General features: G+C 35.9%; 1 protein-coding gene across 1 annotated transcript in view; it reads left to right on the forward strand.

The window, feature by feature from the left end:
* Window positions 1-2,503: 2,503 nt before the first annotated feature.
* Window positions 2,504-21,193, forward strand: part of Reck (Reversion-inducing-cysteine-rich protein with kazal motifs) — a 40,992-nt gene continuing 22,302 nt past the window's right edge. Inside the window, exons 1-3 of the mRNA XM_028308266.1 lie at window positions 2,504-2,894; window positions 5,643-5,758; window positions 7,447-7,502. Coding sequence (XP_028164067.1) covers window positions 5,662-5,758; window positions 7,447-7,502 — 153 coding nt within the window. The 5' untranslated portion in view covers window positions 2,504-2,894; window positions 5,643-5,661. The remainder of the gene's footprint in view (window positions 2,895-5,642; window positions 5,759-7,446; window positions 7,503-21,193) is intronic.

Raw genomic sequence — 21,193 nt, forward strand, 5'->3', positions numbered from 1 at the left:
AGAAGGGCAGTGTAAAATGTCCAGGGATATTCATTTTTATTTATAAGCTTTTATCTCAAGAACGAAAATCATTTTCACATACATAATTCTTAATTTCAGAGTTATTCAGCCCCAAAACAAATATATTTTCTATGGCAGAATATGAAACACCAAAAAGCTCTTTATCAAAACAATGGCACGTGTCGAAATTGATTCAATGTTTAAAGTAGACACGCAGTTATGAATTAATATGTAATAGAAAGAGAGGTAAATAAGTCAAAATGACGAGCATGCAACTAAGTACTCGCGTATACATTGTAATCGCGAACTTATTACAATACATACATGATTAGTCCGTATGCGTACTGACGATGTATATTTTGGAGTAAGATAATTGACCTAAGTCACTACAAAGTATACGCGAGCAGTACGCAGCGTATGCGTACTGGTCGTGTATAGTTTGGAGGAGCTTAGTAAAAAAAGTCACATCCAAACTATACTCGATTAGTTTCACACGCTTGCGTTCTGGCTATTTATAGAATGGAAAGACGCCACCGCGCGCAATGCTTGACTCTCTACAAGTTCTTTATTCTTCGTCCATTTGTCCCTTTGCCACTCTCCCCCTTCTGGGGCATGGACTCTACTCAGACGTTGGCACCATCCGGTGCCTGGCCGCTAGGCGTCTGGCTGTTCCGCAGTATGGGCAGTTGATCAGTATGGGCATGTATGGGAGTGCGCACACTACGCCGATTCGATTTGGCCGATTCTTCATACAAATTAAAATCGGGCACAACTATCGGCCAACTAAAAATCAACGGTGTGCGCCTACTCTTATTTTAGATTAATTTCGGTATGATAGATGTCATGTATTTCTTCAAATCAATAAAAGTATCAAGTTAGAGCTACTGAATAGTAAGAGATTATTGCCCATGTAATACCTACTTATCTTTCTGATTTTCAGTTCTGAAGTCCACCCACCGTAAAGAATCCATAAAGAAAACAATTCTAACTAAAAGAAAATAAAAGGGAATACCATCAGGCCGCCCGAGGACAAATTTAACGGGGGTCTAAATATGCCTGAAGCATGTCCGCGTTGATACCCATTACGAGGGGGCCATAAATCATGGCGCGTTTACAGTGCGTCAACTGCTTTCAGACTCCGAATTGCTGAAGGCGAAAGTAAACTTAACTTAAACAAGTTTTAATATATTAAACATAATGATGTCAATGAAGAGGAATACTGCATTAGGTAAGTACATAAGTAGAGTAAGTACATAATTAAAAGACGCCCGAGACTTCACGTGACGTTTCAGTTTTGATTTTTAAAGATGTAAATTGCAGGTTTGCTTAAGATTAATCCTAGAAACAAATTTTATTTTATTAATTGTAGGTGATGAAAATAAAGGGAAAGCAATGTAAACATCGCTAAAAATTACGTAATTTTATTGAAATATATAGAGTTTTACAGTATTTTTATGTGTGGTGTCTGGCGTGCGCACTAGGTATTAGATACATCACTTTTTTGTATAAAGTGACTATAACTTGTGTAATTTTGTGACAGCGATGTAAGTTTTACTTTCAGGAAAGTATCAGTCTCTAATCCATACTGAAAAATATTAAGAACGATATTTTCTGAGTACAGTAAGTTGGAATTCATTAGGTGAAGCTGGAGGAAACTAAAGGGACAAAAACGAAGGTAGAACAAAGTCGGCACTCGCAGCTTAAAGCGGCGGTTGGAACACTAAATTTCAATTCGCGAGGGAAACTTTAGGTCTTAACTTTGGCTTTTTATTTCTTACCTCGTACGAGGTACTACCTGGATTTGGATTAAGGCAGAATATAGGTGATTCGTGAAGTAGAAGACGCACACCAAGTTACACTTCGATGTAGTTTTAGTAATAAGTGCGATCTTGAAACAAATTCGACTCTATATTTTGTCGATTTTTGTACTCGTAGTAACATTTTAAACCAACGTTCTTTTTAAAAACACTCGTACTTCTGAAAATGTTATTGTAATTTGGGATGATTCTGTAAAATTAAATAATATAGGTATTAAGTTACTTCATACGAATAAGTTACGTAATTTCCCATAAATGTAAATTTTATAAATAATGTAAAAACATTGGAAGTTGAATAAAAGCAGGCAGCAAGGAATTTTATAGAAGGACCTACCTAGTTAAAAATTATAGCTATTCAAGCTAATTGTATTGAAGAAAAACTTTACGATATTAATTATCATAAGTTTTGAAACAAATATTAAATTCATAAATAAACAATAATATTCCTAAAATTCGATACAAATGTTGCCGCTCAGAATCGGTTCCATCTGTGCACCGTTTAAATTAAAAGTAATTTTCTTATGCAGAATTAATTAATGACTAACGAGCTCAATAGGGTTCATCAAGCGGAAGCGTGTAAGAGAGACAGTAGAGCACACGGAGCTAGTGGAGCGAGCAGGACGGAGGGGGTAGAGGCTGGAGTTGAATGAATTTATGTCGGTCTATTTAGTAACGCGTCAATTTGGCGCGAGCGAGGTGGCCGCCGAGGTTGTGTTTCGTCCTCGGAGCAAAAGCGCGGGAAACTACGTGCTCAGGCCACTAATAAAAAAATAAATAAGATTATTTTTTTCAAAAGTTTTACGTTCCAAAGAGTTTGTCGTGTGATTTTTAATTTTTGTGTCTATGTTTACAAACTTTAAAAACTTGTGTTGTGTATTGAAAAAAGGTCAGTTTGTGTAACTTCGAACAAAATGAGGGAAGATTAGAAGAGTGTAAAGATAAGACTACGGGAGTATTTTGAAGTGATAAATGAGATGAGCGGTGATAAAAATAATGGACTAAAATTAGATCTAACGCGCTAATAATAAACAAGGAACCGGCATGTCGCAGATAACGAGTATCTTCTAAAGTTTTTTGGTAAGAGGAAAAAACATTATGTGTTGATAAATATTGCTATTTACAAAATATTTCAGTTACTTGTATGAAAATATAGATTCGCTGTGTAGGTTATTTGTTACGGATTTACGGAATGAAACGAATTCAATTTTTAAAGTGTAAGAGTAGGTACCTACTGTTTCCATACAAAAACAAAACTCAGAGATTCATACAGATAAGTTAGTTACATAGTTACTTAAATCTTTTGTTTAGTTTGTGCGTGCACCTGTTTAGTTTTTTTGAAAGCATAGCCAGTAATATTATAGTGGAGTCCTATTTATTTTAAGATTAAATACATTACTACACTTTAGAAAGTTTGCGTGTAAGTGTTAGGTAAATGTATCATATCCAATAAGTGCTACGATGCTACGAACCAAGCACCATTAAATGTTGAACTGAATTGATAGAGTAATATATCGTACGTGACATTAATGTTGTTGAAGACTGTTTTTACACTTTATATTATTATGGCAGGTTCTACATACGTATGTAGTTTGATTTTTAAAGAAAGTATTAATGGTGCTACGAAAAAGCTCATGTGATTAAGTTTAATAGTAGATTTGTAAATGTTTTGTAAAATTAAGGTTTAATTACAAAATCCCAAATAGATTCCCATTGCTTGCACATTTTAATGCTACCTCTACGAAACAGTGTTTTAAATTGCACTTTTAATTTTTCCATCCCTCCGAGATAAGGAACAGAAACAATTTAAATTCCAGCCGCGCTCCAAATGATTCATTACGAGCTGTAACGACCGTGTACTAGCACAAGTACATAAATTCCTAGCTACGCCAAGCTTATATGTAGGTGCTGTGTACCTAAGATACGGGTTAATTATACTTCAAGTGCCGCTAATATTATTTAAAAGATCTACTTACTTTTCCAGCCGCGCTCCAAATGATTCATTACGAGCTGTAACGACCGTGTACTAGCACAAGTACATAAATTCCTAGCTACGTCAAGCTTACAGGTGCTGTGTACCTAAGATACGGCTTAATTATATTTCATGTGCCGGTAATATTATTTATAAAGATCTACTTACTTTTCCAACCGCGCTCCAAATTATTCATTACGAGCTGTAACGACCGTGTACTAGCGCAAGCTGTACATAAATTCCTAGCTACGTCAAGCTTATAGGTGCTGTGTACCTAAGATACGGCTTAATTATACTTCAAGTGCTGTTAATATTATTTATCAAGAGTAGTTACACTTTCCTGAATAAGTAGGATTGAACTATTCTTGAGTAAGCCTGCAGAAAAGTCTTTGTTAGGTAAACCTTGAGCTACATTTACTTTCTCTACTTTAACTAACTTATTGCATAATATCATTATAGTACGGATCTAAAACGATTCAGACGATTTTTATCCCAGTCGGTACTAACCTTAGACTTGAAATTAGACATACTCATAAGTTCAAGTGAAAATATAAAATCTTTGTTGTTGAAAATGTTCACGAAACATGAAAAAATAAATAAGCACTTTGCTTCCATAATGATTTTGAATCAATGTGTTCAACTCTCTCAATCTTTAATATTTTCAGTGCAATCACATTCTTAATCAACACCCACTCGTAGTAATAATTTAAATCATTTTGCTTTCAAATATCTCAGAACAAAATTATTGACCGCTATGAATATTTAAAAAAAATAACTTTCACACTTTTGGAGCTACAAAGTTGTTTACGCGAAAACTTTTTATGGGGCGCGAGCCCTGTAGCCGACTTGGAAGAGGCAGATAGTGGGTACTAAAGTATTTTTATCAGTCTCCAGAGTCCGTAGTAAAGAACGCGAGGAGAAAACTTTAGAGACCCTAATAAAATGCTGTAGGTTTAAGTACTGACAATATGAAATACTTTTGAAGAAATATTGATTGGGACAAAAATACGAGTCAAGGACTGTGGGAGATGTAGAGCCATAATTTGGTTTGAGGTAATGCTTAAAGTTCAATTACGTTCACGTTAAAACTGTATTTATTGTTGGTCATAATTATGTACTTTGTTGATTGTAGGTACTCTGTATGTGTTTTTTGAACAAATAAAATAAAACAAAATAAATTTTGGTGGTGGCAGATTCATTATACTCGTAGTCTGGGGATAGTAATTAAAATATACATCGTACATTAACGAATTAAAAGTGCGTTTTACGTCTGATTTTTCTTTATTTGTAACCTAATCCATGTAAACAAGAAATAGGATATGTAGATGAGCCCATAACTTTGGGATTCTCAAATAAGTTTTATACGAGGAACTTTTTATAGGTTATTTTTCCTATAACTTTGTTGTGAACAGAGGTTTGCACACATACACATCACGGTGGATTTATACCACACATAAAAATATAAAATTCTGTGGGAAAAGCGCTGCTTGCACAACGTACGTACTTCGTTCACGAACATCTGAAGTTACGAGCTGCGATAAAATAGTTTCAGTACAGTATACGTTGTTGTTATCTTCCTTCAATGTATCACCTATGAGATGTATCTTTTACATTAAATATGTGTCCATCAAAAATATGTAGTAGGTATGTGCAATACACATACTTTCAAAAGAATGAAGCCAGCAAAAAATTACGTGCTGGTTGCAAAAATTTGAGAAAACTAAGAAAATATTACTTTTGGCTAGAACATTATTACAATAAATGATGATGATTATGCTTTTATTAGACTAGACATGATAGAACTGCCTGTAAAATGTGTTAGTTAGCAAAATGTTAAGTTTGTATTTTATTTGCAGATGACTTGAAGAAAGAAACATGGATGCTTATCGGAGAGATATCACCATGGATATCAGTTGGTGGAAGAGCAGATTCCTGCTGGTAGTCATTGCAGCTGCTTACGTTACCACTCAAGGTAAATAATTAATGGACTAAGTTGTTTATTGATTTCTTATTTAATATTTACTTATTCTTAAGAATCATTAGGCGGTAATATAAGCGGTTCAATGTAGCTAACGCGTTGATTATACGAAAAATAAATATTGCAACAGTATTATTAATTAAAGTCTCATAATTACTAGAAGAAATGCTTAGTAAATGGTTACATAAGACGTAAAAACTGATTATTTTGATTGGAAACAAACTGCTACACTACTTTAGCGGGTGATTTATCAAAAGCCGTTCCTCTTAAAAGATGTGTTTATAAAGTAACGACGATAGCGGAAACTGGTCTTGTCCTAGAATCCGATCGGTAAATATTCTTATCTCATAGAGTTCTGAAGCAAGAAAATTATTAATGCCGTCATCTTACGACTATATTTTGCATATCTAATTCGAGCCGTGCGTACGCGAGGGCAGCCATTAGTGAAATGGGCTATAGTAAAGCCTGCGTCTTTATAGAATATTACGCTATCATCCGGTAATAAGCGCTATAGCTGTCATCTAGCTTTCTAAGGGTGCCTATAATTTGGTTTCATCGAAATCTGGCTCTAGGCTTATTAAACAGGTCTGTGCCCACCTAGTCCACTACGCAATTATCCGCTTCGGCTTTCTCTTTAATCCTAATATTGGAGGCGTCTATCGGACCGCCATGGACTCGCAAGTGACTGCGGAAATTTTGCTCGCTGATTTAGGCCCTAAAGCTTTAAAGCGTTTCAATTAAATGCTTATCTTCTGGCTTAAAATGTGGTTCAGTTAAAGGGCTTCAGTCCGCATTGTTTAATATAAATGGACAAGTGCCTAACTAACTTTTCTTGGCCAGCTTTACCGTTGAACCAATTTGATGGTTTTTGATTTAGAAATAGTCAAATAACTACTTGTGATTTTCCAATTTTGAATTTATGGAATTTTAGGCTTTTAAAGAATAATTTATATTTGGTGTGTCGTATTAGATAAGAAACCTGCGGACTCTAGGTAGATAAAAAAAATTTACGTTTTCGGCAAGCATTTCGCGTATTTATTACGAATCATGTCCATGATTAACAGCGTTCTGTAGACATGTTGTAAAGCAATGTAATGTAATAAAGACTAATTCCACGTCTATAAAGCAGTTGACAGAGCGAATAAAGTCGGTCGTTACTGGACGGATAGATCAAACGCCGCCCGGCTTGCGATGGCCATCCGTATCTGTCGCAGTCATTTTATTGTGGTTTGGCAGCAGCTGTTGGGGTAGGCTGCTTGGTTATGAGATTTTGAATCTGAGTGCATTAGAGTCTATTAGGAGCTTTGGCCAGTTTCAATAATTTTCTATTGCTATAAACTGATAATAGAAATAAGTACATGATGTTGATGTGCGTAGCTGTTAGCAAGGTAGCAAAGTAAGTTAAAGTTGTAAAGTTTTGCTTGAAAGAGGGAAAGAATCATATTGAAAAGATCTTCAACTAATAAAACCTCTGTAGGTATTAACTACTCCCAAGTGGCATAGGTTGGTCGTTATTGCCGGAATTTAAATTCCTTGAGTCTTTGGGCGGCGTTAGGCTGAAACAAACTGAAAAGAAGGCAGATGACTCTATTATTACAAGAAACCATAATGCAATTTCAACTAATCATCTGCCCGAAAAATGTTCAGTCAGTTCAATTTTCAATTGATTATTTTATTTTCAGATATTTCCATGTGCTGCACGAAAGCTGAGGGGACGTGCCGAAGTGTTTGCGAAAAGGTATGTGTCCAAGAACTGTTTTGAATAGGCATTCGTTCAGTGGGTAATTAATATGTAACGAGTGATAGTTAATTAGTTACTATTTCCTAAGAGAATGCAACCAAGTCTGTGTGACTAAGTGTGAGAAGAATGAAAAACAAGTAGGTACTACCATGTAAGGAAAATCGATGTAATCTTCAATCTTTGATGAACTTGTTGAATATTTCCACATAATCGTGGAAGGGATATCAACCTCCATGAAGACACGCCCCACTCGGCATTCACGGGACCGGTGTCAGGCATTCCTCCAAAGCTCGCTCATAGAATCTTAATCGCACCACAAGAATTTCCAATCAAACTTCTCAGTGGAAAGCTAAATTGACTAATTAAGCAGATTTATTGCTTCCCCAAGTTTCGGGGGGATATTTTTAGCTGAGCCGCTGGAAACGGGTCAACCGATATTTTTTCATATTCAGATCGCCCCCGATTTCCTTTCACGGGATCGATAGTCTTTGATGTTGTATAGTTTTGATGTTGAAATTAGGTAGGTACTACTTATGTAATTAAATTATGCGTTTTAAGAAGTTCCCATTTGTATAATATTCTTTGGAAAACAGTGTATAAGGATTCTGGAAGTTAAAAAAAATCGGAAGAACTCAATATAAAATGGAATTCCTTTCGTCGTCAAATATCCTATTGTTCATCATTCATTTGCATTAGTTTTTGAACATTTATATGCTGCGACTACCTCGTAGTTATTGAAATATGGTGAGGAAATCGTGGCGTCACGGCATTGTTACTTGTAAATCAGGCGTCGTCGTGTGTGCTTCGGGGAAGGCGCGCCGCGTGAATAAAGTGAAGCCATTATCGCGGGAGATCAGTGTTGCCAGCGTTAGAATACGGGATCGCCATCAGAATCCGGGTTTAGTCCTAAATCTTGCACGTGAAATGACGGAAGGGTTAGTTTGAAAAGTTGAGTATGAGGCGTCGTTTGACTTTCAAAATGTTTGAATAAATAAGTCTTAGGTACATATTAGAGCATTAATTTAGTAAAAAATTTATCTCGAATTATTTTTATTTTTATTATATTTCAAACTTCTGAAAACAAGATTTATGTTTGATCCCGGAAAGACTTATGACATTGATAAAATATCATGTTATATTACATTCTCTCAAAACACTGTTGCGTAAAGTAGATAAAATTAGCATAAAAATACTAATCATATCTCAGGGTTGTCATATCAAAAGGGGTTTTATCTCGGAGTGGTATCGGGAAATATGGGTACCGGGGTATGCACTAATACCCCGTATTTAAATACGCCTCGTTAGGCTGACGGCCGCTTCCTCCCCGCGACACCGTCTGAATAAGTTACAACGCCTTCGATTCCTCAATGCACACATTCGTGTAGTTGATGAAGAAATCAAAGTCAAATTGATAAATAGAAATAGCTCTCTAACGTGCATTATTTATTTATTACCGATGCTACTTTTATTTAACACTAGCTTACCGCCCGCGGCTTCGCTCGCGTGAAAAAAGGGCTGTTTTCAAGCTTTCCCCGGAAATTATTCAAAATTTTCTCGCCGTAAAAACCATCCTTGGACATCAATAAACATTAAAAAAAAGAATTGGTAAAATTGGTCCCGGGGTTTTTATATTATAAATAATCAGCATTCATTCCAAAAAAAGATCCGCATTCGCGTCCGTTCGACTCTATGTAACTACGGGTTAGATAAAGTTAAATAAATTAACCTGTAAAAACATCGCTCCTAACTTTTAACTGAAATTTTGGTGAATATTCATTAGTGAAAAGTATTTGAAAAACTCGGAGGAGTAGGTACATTTTTAGGCTTAATTGAGAGGAGGAATAAGGAGTCTATCGAACTATATTATCATTTGTAGTTTAATTATCCTACGAACTTCAAATATGAATCAAAATCCACTTTTCCCAGTCGGGTAAACATAATATGTGTTACCAGCCGGCGTCGTCTGCGGCCGTCACTCGCATCCGGCAATTTTAGAGTTAGGTGTATCAACGTAACTTGAGACCCGTCCGTTTTTGTTTCCTGTTATTTATTTTAAACTTTAATTGACTTCGCTTTTAACACGACGCTGAAAATTGTAACACTTGACTTCGGTTTTAATTAATTTAATTGTATTGTGAATTTGTGATTACTAAACTTTTAAAACTGCACTAAAAAGGAATCCATGTATGTTATTTATTTCTACGAAATCAGGATTGATTCATTTAACATACTACATACTGAATATATTGGTAGAGTCCCGTTGATAAGTTTTAGATTCTCTAGAACCGATAGATACTTAGATAAGACCTATTCTTGAGTAAAATCAACTTCGCACCTTAGGGAGGGGCGATAAGCAAAGGACCTATAATAGAGAATGCGTTCGAATAGTTAAGGCAGTGGTTTAAATCCTGTAGTAGACATAATCGTAGATGCTACGGAAAATGGCGTTAACCAATCATTTCAGGAGTTTAAATGGCGTGTCGCAAAACTCATACTGGACTTGCTGAAATGAAAGATGAGTATTGTATTAGCCTGAGCTTAGAGTCTTGATAGCAGTTGTGAGGGCTCATAAATGGCATAAACTCATTATCATTAATACAGTTTACCCCGCATCGATCCACCCCAAAATAGCAGACATCTAATAATAGTCTCTACTTTTTATGTTCACTAAAATCATCAAGTGTGTTCAACTGTGGTTCAACTAAGACAAACTGATTGTAAGTGGTTAGGGCGACACAAAGACAATCTAAATAAATTGGCTCGTTAAGCCGTTATTACAAGTATTTAACCCTCCCTCCCCTTACCAATTAATGGAAGCCATCTTTGAATAGAAAAATAATTATAGGACGTGTTTTAATTAGAAGGATAGGTATTGTAGGATTGAAATAGATTCTGTCTACGGCTTTTCATGAGCGCTATTTTGAGATTAATTTTGCTGTTGTGTACTGTATTATAAAATAACACTGAATTTATAAAAGTTTTTCATTCGACACTAAACTCTAAAATACAGAGAAAATAACTAGTTTTGAAAAATCCTCGGGTTCTGGAATAAAAGACATTGCTTATGTTTGAAAATCACATGAGGCAGTTTTTATTAATTAATCGGTTGTGAGACTCCTTTCAGCTTCTTATGGTTTTGGTAATGGGTAACCATTTTCAGAGTACTTCTAAGCGTCCCAAATGCAGCCATTACCCTTTAATTACCATTAATGCGGGGAACGAAAATGCTGCTCTACCTATAGATATTAAACACTTAGCCCATTTTCGTGTTGCTGTGGATTGTAATTGGTACCTTCGCGTCATCGCCTCGTACTCAGTAATGGTTCATGGGGACAGCAATGGGGAGGTGGTAGTGACAGTAGGGAACAATTGATGCTCTAATAACAAGTGCTCTGCGCACGCTTCGGGGATTCCCTGAAAGGTGAAGGTAGCTATCATTTTGCAGAATAATCAATGTCAATAATAGTGCTATTACGATTGATAGAAAATGGATTGCGTGTTTCAAAGTAGTTTTGTATTTTAGAGTAGTTTGTTGTTGAAAACATCGTGCCTTTTAAGTTATCTGCTGGTTTTGATTGCAAACAATATATGATTTATTCCTAAATAATTATCGTAATTTGCTCTTACACAATAAAAATAGATGAGTGCTGGGATGTGTTTTTCCTCGTCTTCCGAGTTAATTATCATGCGTGATTCATAAATTGTTGTCATCAGGACCTAGGTACCTACCTTAGTTCATTACGATTGGCTAGAATTTACATGATAATTAACTAATTAGTATAAAATTGAATGAACATCCAGTCCATAAATGAAAACGTTGTTTTGAAATCACTTCATAGGCGTGCACTCTTAAAAATAAACTTGTAATGCTTTACATATAAATCTTAGGAAGTAGGCCAGCATACCAAAGGGTTTCTCCGCGCAAACATCTGGCCAGCACGTATTCAGTTTAAATATTTGTGCGGATCACCATACGGAGGTAGGTACAGTTTATTGGGTTCTATTGGTATTGTAAATCGTGTGTTGCGGAGTGGCATCGCCGGCGTCGAACCGTGTCGGCCGATGGGCGCTGCTGTAGGGATGCTTGGTTTTCGATTGGTATTCCATCGATTTTATTAATAGTAGTAGATAATGTTATATTTGTTAACGATTTCTATACGATAAAGTACTTTTGTACCTAATTTGGAGAGGTTAGTCAAGAATTAAATGTAGAGTCGGTTATTTATAAGTAGGTTGTAGTCATAGGAAATAGTTATAAGTACATCATTGTATATTTAGACTAGGTATACAGTGGGAGAAATTGTCAAGTGAAGATCGGAATGTATTGCATCGGTCGGTAGACAGGACAGTGCTGTAGGGATGCCAGGCATTCCCTTTTATCGAATTCTGGAATTGGCGTGGACTGTAGACACTTCAATTGGCATGTTAGTTAGGGTAAAGGAATTAGTTGCCAATCATAGTTTATATTTGGCTCGTAAATCGCGCGAGAGATGTGGAGAGGTCGTTGGCGAGTGTTAGGGAATCAGGGATGTTAATATCTGAGCAGTACTGAATTTCATATTATACACATTATCATATTTGTGACATTTGCAGACTTTTATGCTACGAGAGGTACTAGCTGTGTATGAGAAATATTGTTCCAGCGTGTAACTTCAGCGCTGCTCGTAGCACTTACTAACGTGTGTAGCAGAAAATAGAGTAGTTTATTAACGTAATTTGTAGCATTCATTGTAATTGTTATCTCAGCTTTATTTTTCGTTATTTTAAATTTAATTTAAAGTAAACTTTGAATATCGATATAACCACGCTGACTTTATCGACATTCTAAAAATGTTCAGCGATACATCACCGCGTAGCGTATTGCCAACTACTAGTGTAAACACGTAGCACCTATCCCGCGCGTAAACATCTGTATTTATTGGTCTGCGCCCGCGGCTCAATGAAAGTGACTTGTGAAATATGAAATCGGCAGGATGTTCTTTTACGAGCTTCCACAGAATAAGCTTTTAAAACTTTTCGCGGTCGGAACGAGAGGATGTTGCTGTGTACTTTGCAATTTATGAGCTTTTAATAAATTAACAAGCGTTCTAAATGTTTTCTAACTCAACACATGTTTTCTCGCTTTCAACTGTTCATTGTGGGTATTCCAGTATACCAGCGTAAAAGCGTCCACGCTTTTCAGCGTGGAACTTAATAATATGTCGTGTTTATCATTTTCTTTCTCTAATCGTTGCAGGAAACACTGTGTAGTTAGAATTATCCAATAAATGTTATTGTGCAGCATTCAAAGGAAATCAATTCAATATGAATGAGGAGATTTTTATTCTCTTTTCACGCGGTCGTTTATGATACATTTCATTATCATTCAAGGGACCGAGCCTGACAATTTATACACTTAGCGCACGAAGCCCGCTCGTTGTTATTCCGTGCCACTTATATGACATCATCCATACCATGGGTGGTGTGAAATAATTTTTATTAATATTTTTAAGTGCGCCAGCGCACATCATAGTGTTTGCGGCCGTCTCCGCGCGGCTAGTTCAAAGATGGCGGGCCCCTTTGATGTCCGCGGCGACTGGGCCAGGTTGTCGCGATTCCAACAGCTGAAACTATATTTAATTTTTAGGAAGTTAGTACCTACTCGGTGTTATATTGGATGACAGTTTATTATATTTTATAAAAATGTTTAAATGACGCTTCCATTGAAGGTAAACTTAGTTCATATTTTTTATTGATTATTTCCCAAGTGCGTTTTTCTATAATTTTTTTACTCAGTTAAATGAATTGAAAACACTCATGGTTGCTTCTCTGTAGGTACCAGTGCCAGTACCTACATTACACACACGTGTAGTCCATTCAACCGTAGATAACTCTACATAATGTAACGTAATTTGGCAAATTGCTTACGTGGTGCCGCCGAGCACGAATCGACGTGACAATCACGGGCATTTGGCGGGCCTGCGGGACATCAGACGAGACAGGTCACGTAACGGCTGACGACCGGCTTTACCCGACACTTGTGTTTACTCTCGTCAATATAGCGAAGCGACAGTAGTAAATAATGACTGTATAGAGTGAAGAGGATACTCAATATATCAAACTATCTCTATGTCGAATATCATCAAAATCGGTTCAGTGGTTTAGGCGTGAAAGACAGACAGAGTTACTTTCGCATTTATAATATTAGTAGAGATAATTCGCAGTTAAATTAGCTTACGTGATAGTTATAAATCATAGAATTACAAACCCAGACAGACTGTAAAACTGCTGAAAAAACATGAAAATATCCACGTGGAAACGCACGAGACATCGTGTCAAGTTCAAACAAGACGCAATTGCAACATAGCCTGCGTATTTGCGGGAAGAAGGCATGCTGATCACGTAGACGTGGTGGCGTTTACTCCACTGCATTTAAGTTTGCTGTCAGTTTAGCCAGCCCCTCAGCTTATGGTGAACTTGACAGGACTGGCTTGTAACTTGGGAGAGGATTACTCTAGCAATGGGCTTGTGTAATTGGACTGTAAGTGGATGTAGGCCTTCTGTCCAATCAAACATTTATTTATTTGTTTTGTTTGACGCTAGATCTTTATTAGGAAACTATAAGGTTAATGCAGTGTTATCTATCCTAGCATCATTTCTCGTAGTCCCAGTAGCATAATAACATTGGCAAAGGGTTTTCTGTGATGTTTTAAATAATACTTTTTGTGAAGATTAGACATACAGCTCTGTCAGTTGTTCCAAACACATTGGTAGGGTTAAAATTCTGCTGGAGCGTGTAATATATTGATTGTAAAAACAAGTGACTACATAAACAAGTGTAATGATTGCAAAAACAAATGACTATTATACAAGTGTACCATTTTCCAATCACGGATCAAGGATTGCTGTAGCACTACGTAGCCACGGTAGCGTTACGGCATGCCGCTCACGTAGACAGTTGGTATCTACCGGATCACTCGGTCTCTATGTCTAGGTATATCTAGTTAAATCAATATTGATTGGCTTGACTGATGTTTACGTTTCAGTTTTAGTTTTTCCATACTCGTAGTTTATTCAAACACAAAGTATTCTGACATTTAACTTGGTAAATCGAGTAACATTTAAGAATCCCCGCAGATACAGACTTTGGTCAGCTTCTAATTTGTATGAGGAATCGGCCGATACCAAATCGATGTAATCTGCGCGCTTTCAGACATGTTCAATATTGATTAATACTTAATAACAATACTGATTAACTGCCCGACTACACTATCAGGCGATAAACAGTCTGCAGTCTGGGGAGACTCTTAGTTAAAATGTAAACTGATATCTCAATACATTTGGTTACTCGAAATGTATCTCGCTTCGGGTAGAAAGTTGCGAAAACAAACAAACGCGCATCAAAGGCGGTGGAAATAGACGCGTTAACCCTTCAAGACGCGCCTGTCCCGCGCGTTACACATTCTTCGCATTTATTTATTTTCAGCCCACGGCATCCCACTGTGGGACAAACGCATACTTTTTAACTGTTTGAGGTTTTTCGGGTAAAATAAATTCCTCTGATATTTCGTTCGAATTTTTGTCTGATAAGGCATGGCCGGAAACGTTGCTTGGATCAAAGAAATGGTTTTCGCATAGTAATTATAGGTAATTTTTAATACTAATTTTATTTTACTTTAGCGAAGAGCGTACGTGTGTCACATCAGCTTAAAGTGCAGCGGAAAAGTAGGTAATCCCAAGTCCTTTTATGGCTGTGGCTTTTTATAGGCTCATCTTTTTATAAATTTCACTGGGATTGGCCTCGTTTGAGCGAAGAGGGCTTAACCCTTTTGTCAGTGACTGAAAGTGGACTAATTTATTTAACGCTGAATCAAAATCAGGTGACGGTTTTTATTCTTGTTCTACATCTATCCTGTGATATAAGTTTGTAGATTTTAATGAAGACTGCATACTTAAATAGGCAAAAAATCATCTGCTTATTCTGATTCATTTGGTTGGTAAGAATTTAAAAATTTTATTTACTTATTCTAATGAAGAGATTTAAAAGTTTATACTTTGTGTTAGGAAGTTTTCGTATACTTAAATTCAATGATGACAAAATTAAATAAGACTCATAATATTATCATAATTTGTAGGTAATAGGAATTTTCCCCCACATATCCGTAATCAACCTGTTCGGTATTTAATTTTGCGTGTATTCCCGACATATCAATAAGGGCGGTGGCATCGGGAATGCGGGATATCGCATTTTTACCGCTTCCTTACATGCCATTATTATGTAGTGGAGTGCCAATGGCAGGAGGGTGAAGAGGGTGGGGATGTTTGGGAATTAAGGGTGCCAGATGTTGTTCTTGATCTAGGACATTGATGGTCACTGATGACTTCAGAGATTTGACGTTTAAAAAAATTATAGTGAAACACCGAAATGCTCATCAGTTTTCTGTTTAAGCTTCTTTGCTTTCCTTTCTTAAGGATATTAATAAAAATACTTGACGGCAGTCACCACCTATACGAATTTTAATCTAGTGAAATGAGTCACCATGTCTTCTTCTTTTCCACAGAATTAGTCAATTTGTAAGATTTTTCGCCGTAACCAACTTCGTTCGTTCATTCGTTTCAGCCTTCCAAGGATTTCCACAACGGCCGGTCCTGCTCCGCCCGCATCCAGACACCCGCGACCTTCACCAGGTCGTCGGTCCAGCTAATTTATTTGTAACTAGCTTTCCACCCGCGGGGAATTTTGTCTGTCACAGAAAAACTTTATCACGCGCGTTCCTGTTTCAAAAACCGGGATAAGAACTATCCTATGTCCTTTCCCGGAACTCAAACTATCTCTATGCCAAATTTCATCAAAATCGGTTCAGTGGTTTAGGCGTGAAAGAGAGACAGATAGACAGAGTTACTTTCGCATTTATAATATTAGTATAGATAGTATAGATGCATATTTCATTGTGGGACAGTCCCAAAAGCCCCGGTCGCCTGGCAACCTTATCGGGCCGTCTTCGGGTCGTTAATCACGACGCCTGTCAGCGCCCGCGTGACGTCCTCACTCCAGTCGACTTTATTGCTGCGCTGACAACGGCTAAAAGAAAGACGTTTGCCCCACTAATAAATGTCTACAGTGTTTTAAAATAACGCGTTCCCCGAAAAAACACTTGGGTTCGAACTTCAAAGTCAAAATACAGAGAGGTTTATAACATTCAATGAACCGTCAATCGACTAGGCAATGGCAAATTGATTGCAAAATTAAAACCATTTCAGACATCACACCTGACTGTCATCTGTGTCTTGCTACATTTGGTTTAGATAAGCTTTTGTGTGCTATAGCAACTTAATTTGAGAGGTGCTTACAAATTGAGAACTGCTCAGATAATGTTTTGAGTATGCGAAATGTAAGTTTAGGAGCTGCTTAACTATTTGAGAAGCCGTCAAATATTTAAATGGCGTTTCAGTATTCGGCCGATAGTTTCATAGAACTTTATTTTCTATGACCTGTCGCATTCAAGGGTTAAGCTACAAAGATTAGTTAAATGCACTACTTTTGATTTTCCGTCGTTGTCTGAGCTCAATTTAACCGGGGAATGTTTACAGAACTGAAAATTCCACGTCACACCCGCCTACAAAGTCGCGGTATCAAAAGAAGCGGGATTGTATGTAAATCAACTAATACGAGTGACACGAAGACAAATCACAAAGAAACATCAAAGCGTTGACGGAGCGATTTGATTCCGCTCTTTGATTACCGAGTTTGTCGCGTTCGCTATTTTAGTACCGCCTCTCGCTAGTTTCAGTCAACCATCACCAGTGTTGTAGGGCTGTCACATTATGAATACAATTACCAATTCGAAGCGGCGCACAGTGGTCTGAAAATGAAGCTCCCATACCATAGAAACTTAATGTCAGAAATTAATAAATAAAAATATGTATTGTGTTTAGTATACCTCCCTTTGTTTTACTAATATAGTATGAAGGGTGTGAGTAGCTCCATGTGTGATAAAAAAAATATTTTGATTTTTTTTGTATGGAAAAAAACACTTAAAGTGGATTTTTTAAAAACTGAATAGAACTGAAGGGCTGGTACTCACATGAGCTATTGCACCATACACGGCGATCAAGATGACACACAATTCTTGTGCCGTTGGTTGCCGCTTTGCATGTAGCAAGCTTTGGAAATTTTGAATTTTCGGTGGGTGATCTTTCAAGTCTTTGATGTTATTTTATGAAGTTATTCACCGCTTTCAATACGAGAATAGTATGTAAATTAATACTCATATAACTAGGAATATACTAGGGGTATTTTTAAATAATTTTTATTTTGAAAATATAAAAAAAAAAAAAATTTAATCATTGAATGAAGTAACCAACCAGTTGGTAACTGACATTGTTATTAGTTACTAACCTGCTAATGACGTTTTAATGAAAATAATAGAAATCAATACTGATTAAATAAACAACTTAAAAAATCGAACTGCCTAATAGGCCAATAAAATTACATTTGAAATCGGAACTTACCCTATCGAAAACTGGTCTTCATGACGGTTGAAGGGCATTTAATCCTGCATTGAATAAGACCAAATTCATATGTTTTGGACAAACCGTTCTCGTGCTTATGTTGTCGAAGATAAGCACGAGAACGGTTCTCGTGCTTATGTTGTCGAAGATAAGCACGAGAACGGTTTGTCCAAAACATATGAATTTGGTCTTATTCAATGCAGGATTAAATGCCCTTCAACCGTCATGAAGACCAGTTTTCGATAGGGTAAGTCCTTTACGCGATATAACCGTAAAACCGAAAAAACGACCCTTTCGGGGGCCCCCACCACTTAAGCACAACTCCGTCGAAGTCGAAAACTTAGGATAGTCTTAATGGGTAACAAATGAAGCCATTAAAACAATAAAATCTTTTGTACGAATTATTTCCGATTTCAAATGTAATTTTATTGGCCTATTAGGCAGTTCGATTTTTTAAGTTGTTTATTTAATCAGTATTGATTTCTATTATTTTCATTAAAACGTCATTAGCAGGTTAGTAACTAATAACAATGTCAGTTACCAACTGGTTGGTTACTTCATTCAATGATTAAACTTTTTTTTTTTTTTATATTTTCAAAATAAAAATTATTTAAAAATACCCCTAGTATATTCCTAGTTATATGAGTATTAATTTACATACTATTCTCGTATTGAAAGCGGTGAATAACTTCATAAAATAACATCAAAGACTTGAAAGATCACCCACCGAAAATTCAAAATTTCCAAAGCTTGCTATATGCAAAGCGGCAACCAACGGCACAAGAATTGTGTGTCATCTTGATCGCCGTGTATGGTGCAATAGCTCATGTGAGTACCAGCCCTTCAGTTCTATTCAGTTTTTAAAAAATCCACTTTAAGTGTTTTTTTCCATACAAAAAAAATCAAAATATTTTTTTTATCACACATGGAGCTACTCACACCCTTCATACTATATTAGTAAAACAAAGGGAGGTATACTAAACACAATACATATTTTTATTTATTAATTTCTGACATTAAGTTTCTATGGTATGGGAGCTTCATTTTCAGACCACTGTGCGGCGGTGAAGGTGTCGCACTGGCCGACTCGTGATCCGAGGAACGCGGGTTCGATCCGCGCGCTGACTATTGTGGTGAACCCACACAAGCATATTTAGCTTACCGAGGGGTTAACGGGATTAATAGTAATTTGTATTTAACTAATACATTAAAGTAATATTCTTTAAAAAAAAGAGAGGTTGTGAAATATCCATACTAAAGTCTTCAAGAACATTATTAATTATTAGGAATTGTGTTTGCAAATGTAACTATAACAGTAAATCAATAAAAGCGCTGAAAGACTGCCGCGTTGGTTTCTCGCTACCAGCACATGTTGAGCTTTCTACTGATGAATTTTTCAGTAGTAGTAGTTTTCGTAAGATCTTTGTGCTTTTCCAGTTCCAAACCCTATGTAGAGGTATCTCTTGCGGCAATTATTACGGTCTGGTCTTAGTAAACTATTTAGGGCGTCAGACAGCACTCACTTGCGTCTTATTCTGTCAACTGCGAACCTTTGTGTTTTAATTAGCTCTGTCTTTACTCTTATACACTTTAAGATCTTCAAGTGTACGTATCTGATCAATATTGTTTGCATAGTAAACTTATTGGAAATTTAAAGAATTGGGTTGGTTCTTTGGTTCCCTTTCTTCATAATTACCTAGTTCTTATCTAAAACATTCCAAGGTTTGGAGTCATGAGCTTACGAGCGATATCTTCAAACCCAGACACGTTAAAACTCTGTAAGCTCTCAGGGTATTAACTTTGAAATTACTTAGATAAAACTGCTGATTTCGGGCTATATTATAATACAGTGTGAGTCACGTTAAAGTGTACATATGAAAATAGATGAAACTAGACCTATTTTTATCGACAAAAAAGAGGTCAAAAAATTTTTGAGATTTTTTTTAAATTTTTTATAGAATTTTTTTTCTTCCAATTACTTATTGTAAAGAAAACGTAATAATTTTTAAACTAAGCGGTATATCCTGATAAAACAAAAACAGTATTAATGCTAAATAACAGGCAATACTAAAAAAATACATAAAATACACAAAAAATGCCAACAAATAATAAAAAATGATACTTTTTGAAAAAAATCTGCTTAAAAATTCGTGTTTTTTTGGTTATTTGATAAATTTCTCCAAAAAATGCCCCTATAACAGGTGGTTTTTATTGTTTTGTATTATTTTCTATCGTATTACCTTTGTAAAACCAAAAATTGCATGTCTCTATCCCTATCACAACATTTGCTATGATAGTTTGAACAAAGGCATACCACAACATTATTCTCCTCTACAGGTAGGGACAATTTTAATTTTAACTAAAATGCTTATTTTTATTCGAAATCTTTTGTTTTTACTTGAAATCTAACTTGTCTTTATCAAAATTACAAATCTAGAGCCATTTTCAGTTTCGTTGTTAACGAAGCGTTAAATGGCGCGCCCGGAGAGGCTTAGTTCAAACGAACATAGCAAATGTTGTGATAGGGATAGAGACATGCGATTTTTGGTTTTACAAAGGTAATACGATAGAGAATAATTCAAAGTAATAAAAACCACCGGTTATAGGGGCATTTTTTGGAGAAATTTATCAAATAACCAAAAAAACACGTATATTTAAGCAGATTTTTTTCAAAAAGTATCATTTTTTATTATTTGTTGGCATTTTCTGAGTATTTTATGTATTTTTTTAGTATTGTCTGTTATTTATCATTATTACTGTTTTTATTTTATCAGGATATACCTCTTAGTTTAAAAGTTATTACGTTTTCTTTACAATAAGTACTTGAAAGAAAAAAAAATCTATAAAAAATTAAAAAAAAATATCAAAAAATTTTTGACCACTTTTTTGTCGATAAAATTAGGTCTAGTTTCATCTATTTTCATATGTACACTTTAACGTGACTCACACTGTATAGTATACACATATACTCGTAAATAAAACATTAACAAAAAATGCATGTTACATGATCCTCATACTTTATTCAAACCTTCTAAAGAAGGTTAAAGCAAATTCAGGAAAACAAGCTTGCCTTTTTACGAGATCCTCAATGTCCTTCAGGAAATCTTGTAAATAAACCGTGTCCGCGTAAGTAAGTAAAACTAGATCGCAAGATTAACCTGTTAATCCTGGATTGAATCTCTAAAATGCACTTTGGA

Source organism: Ostrinia furnacalis, unplaced genomic scaffold (genome assembly GCF_004193835.3).
Source record: "Ostrinia furnacalis isolate ACB-3 unplaced genomic scaffold, ASM419383v2 OfSCF2409, whole genome shotgun sequence".
Taxonomy (NCBI): domain Eukaryota; kingdom Metazoa; phylum Arthropoda; class Insecta; order Lepidoptera; family Crambidae; genus Ostrinia; species Ostrinia furnacalis.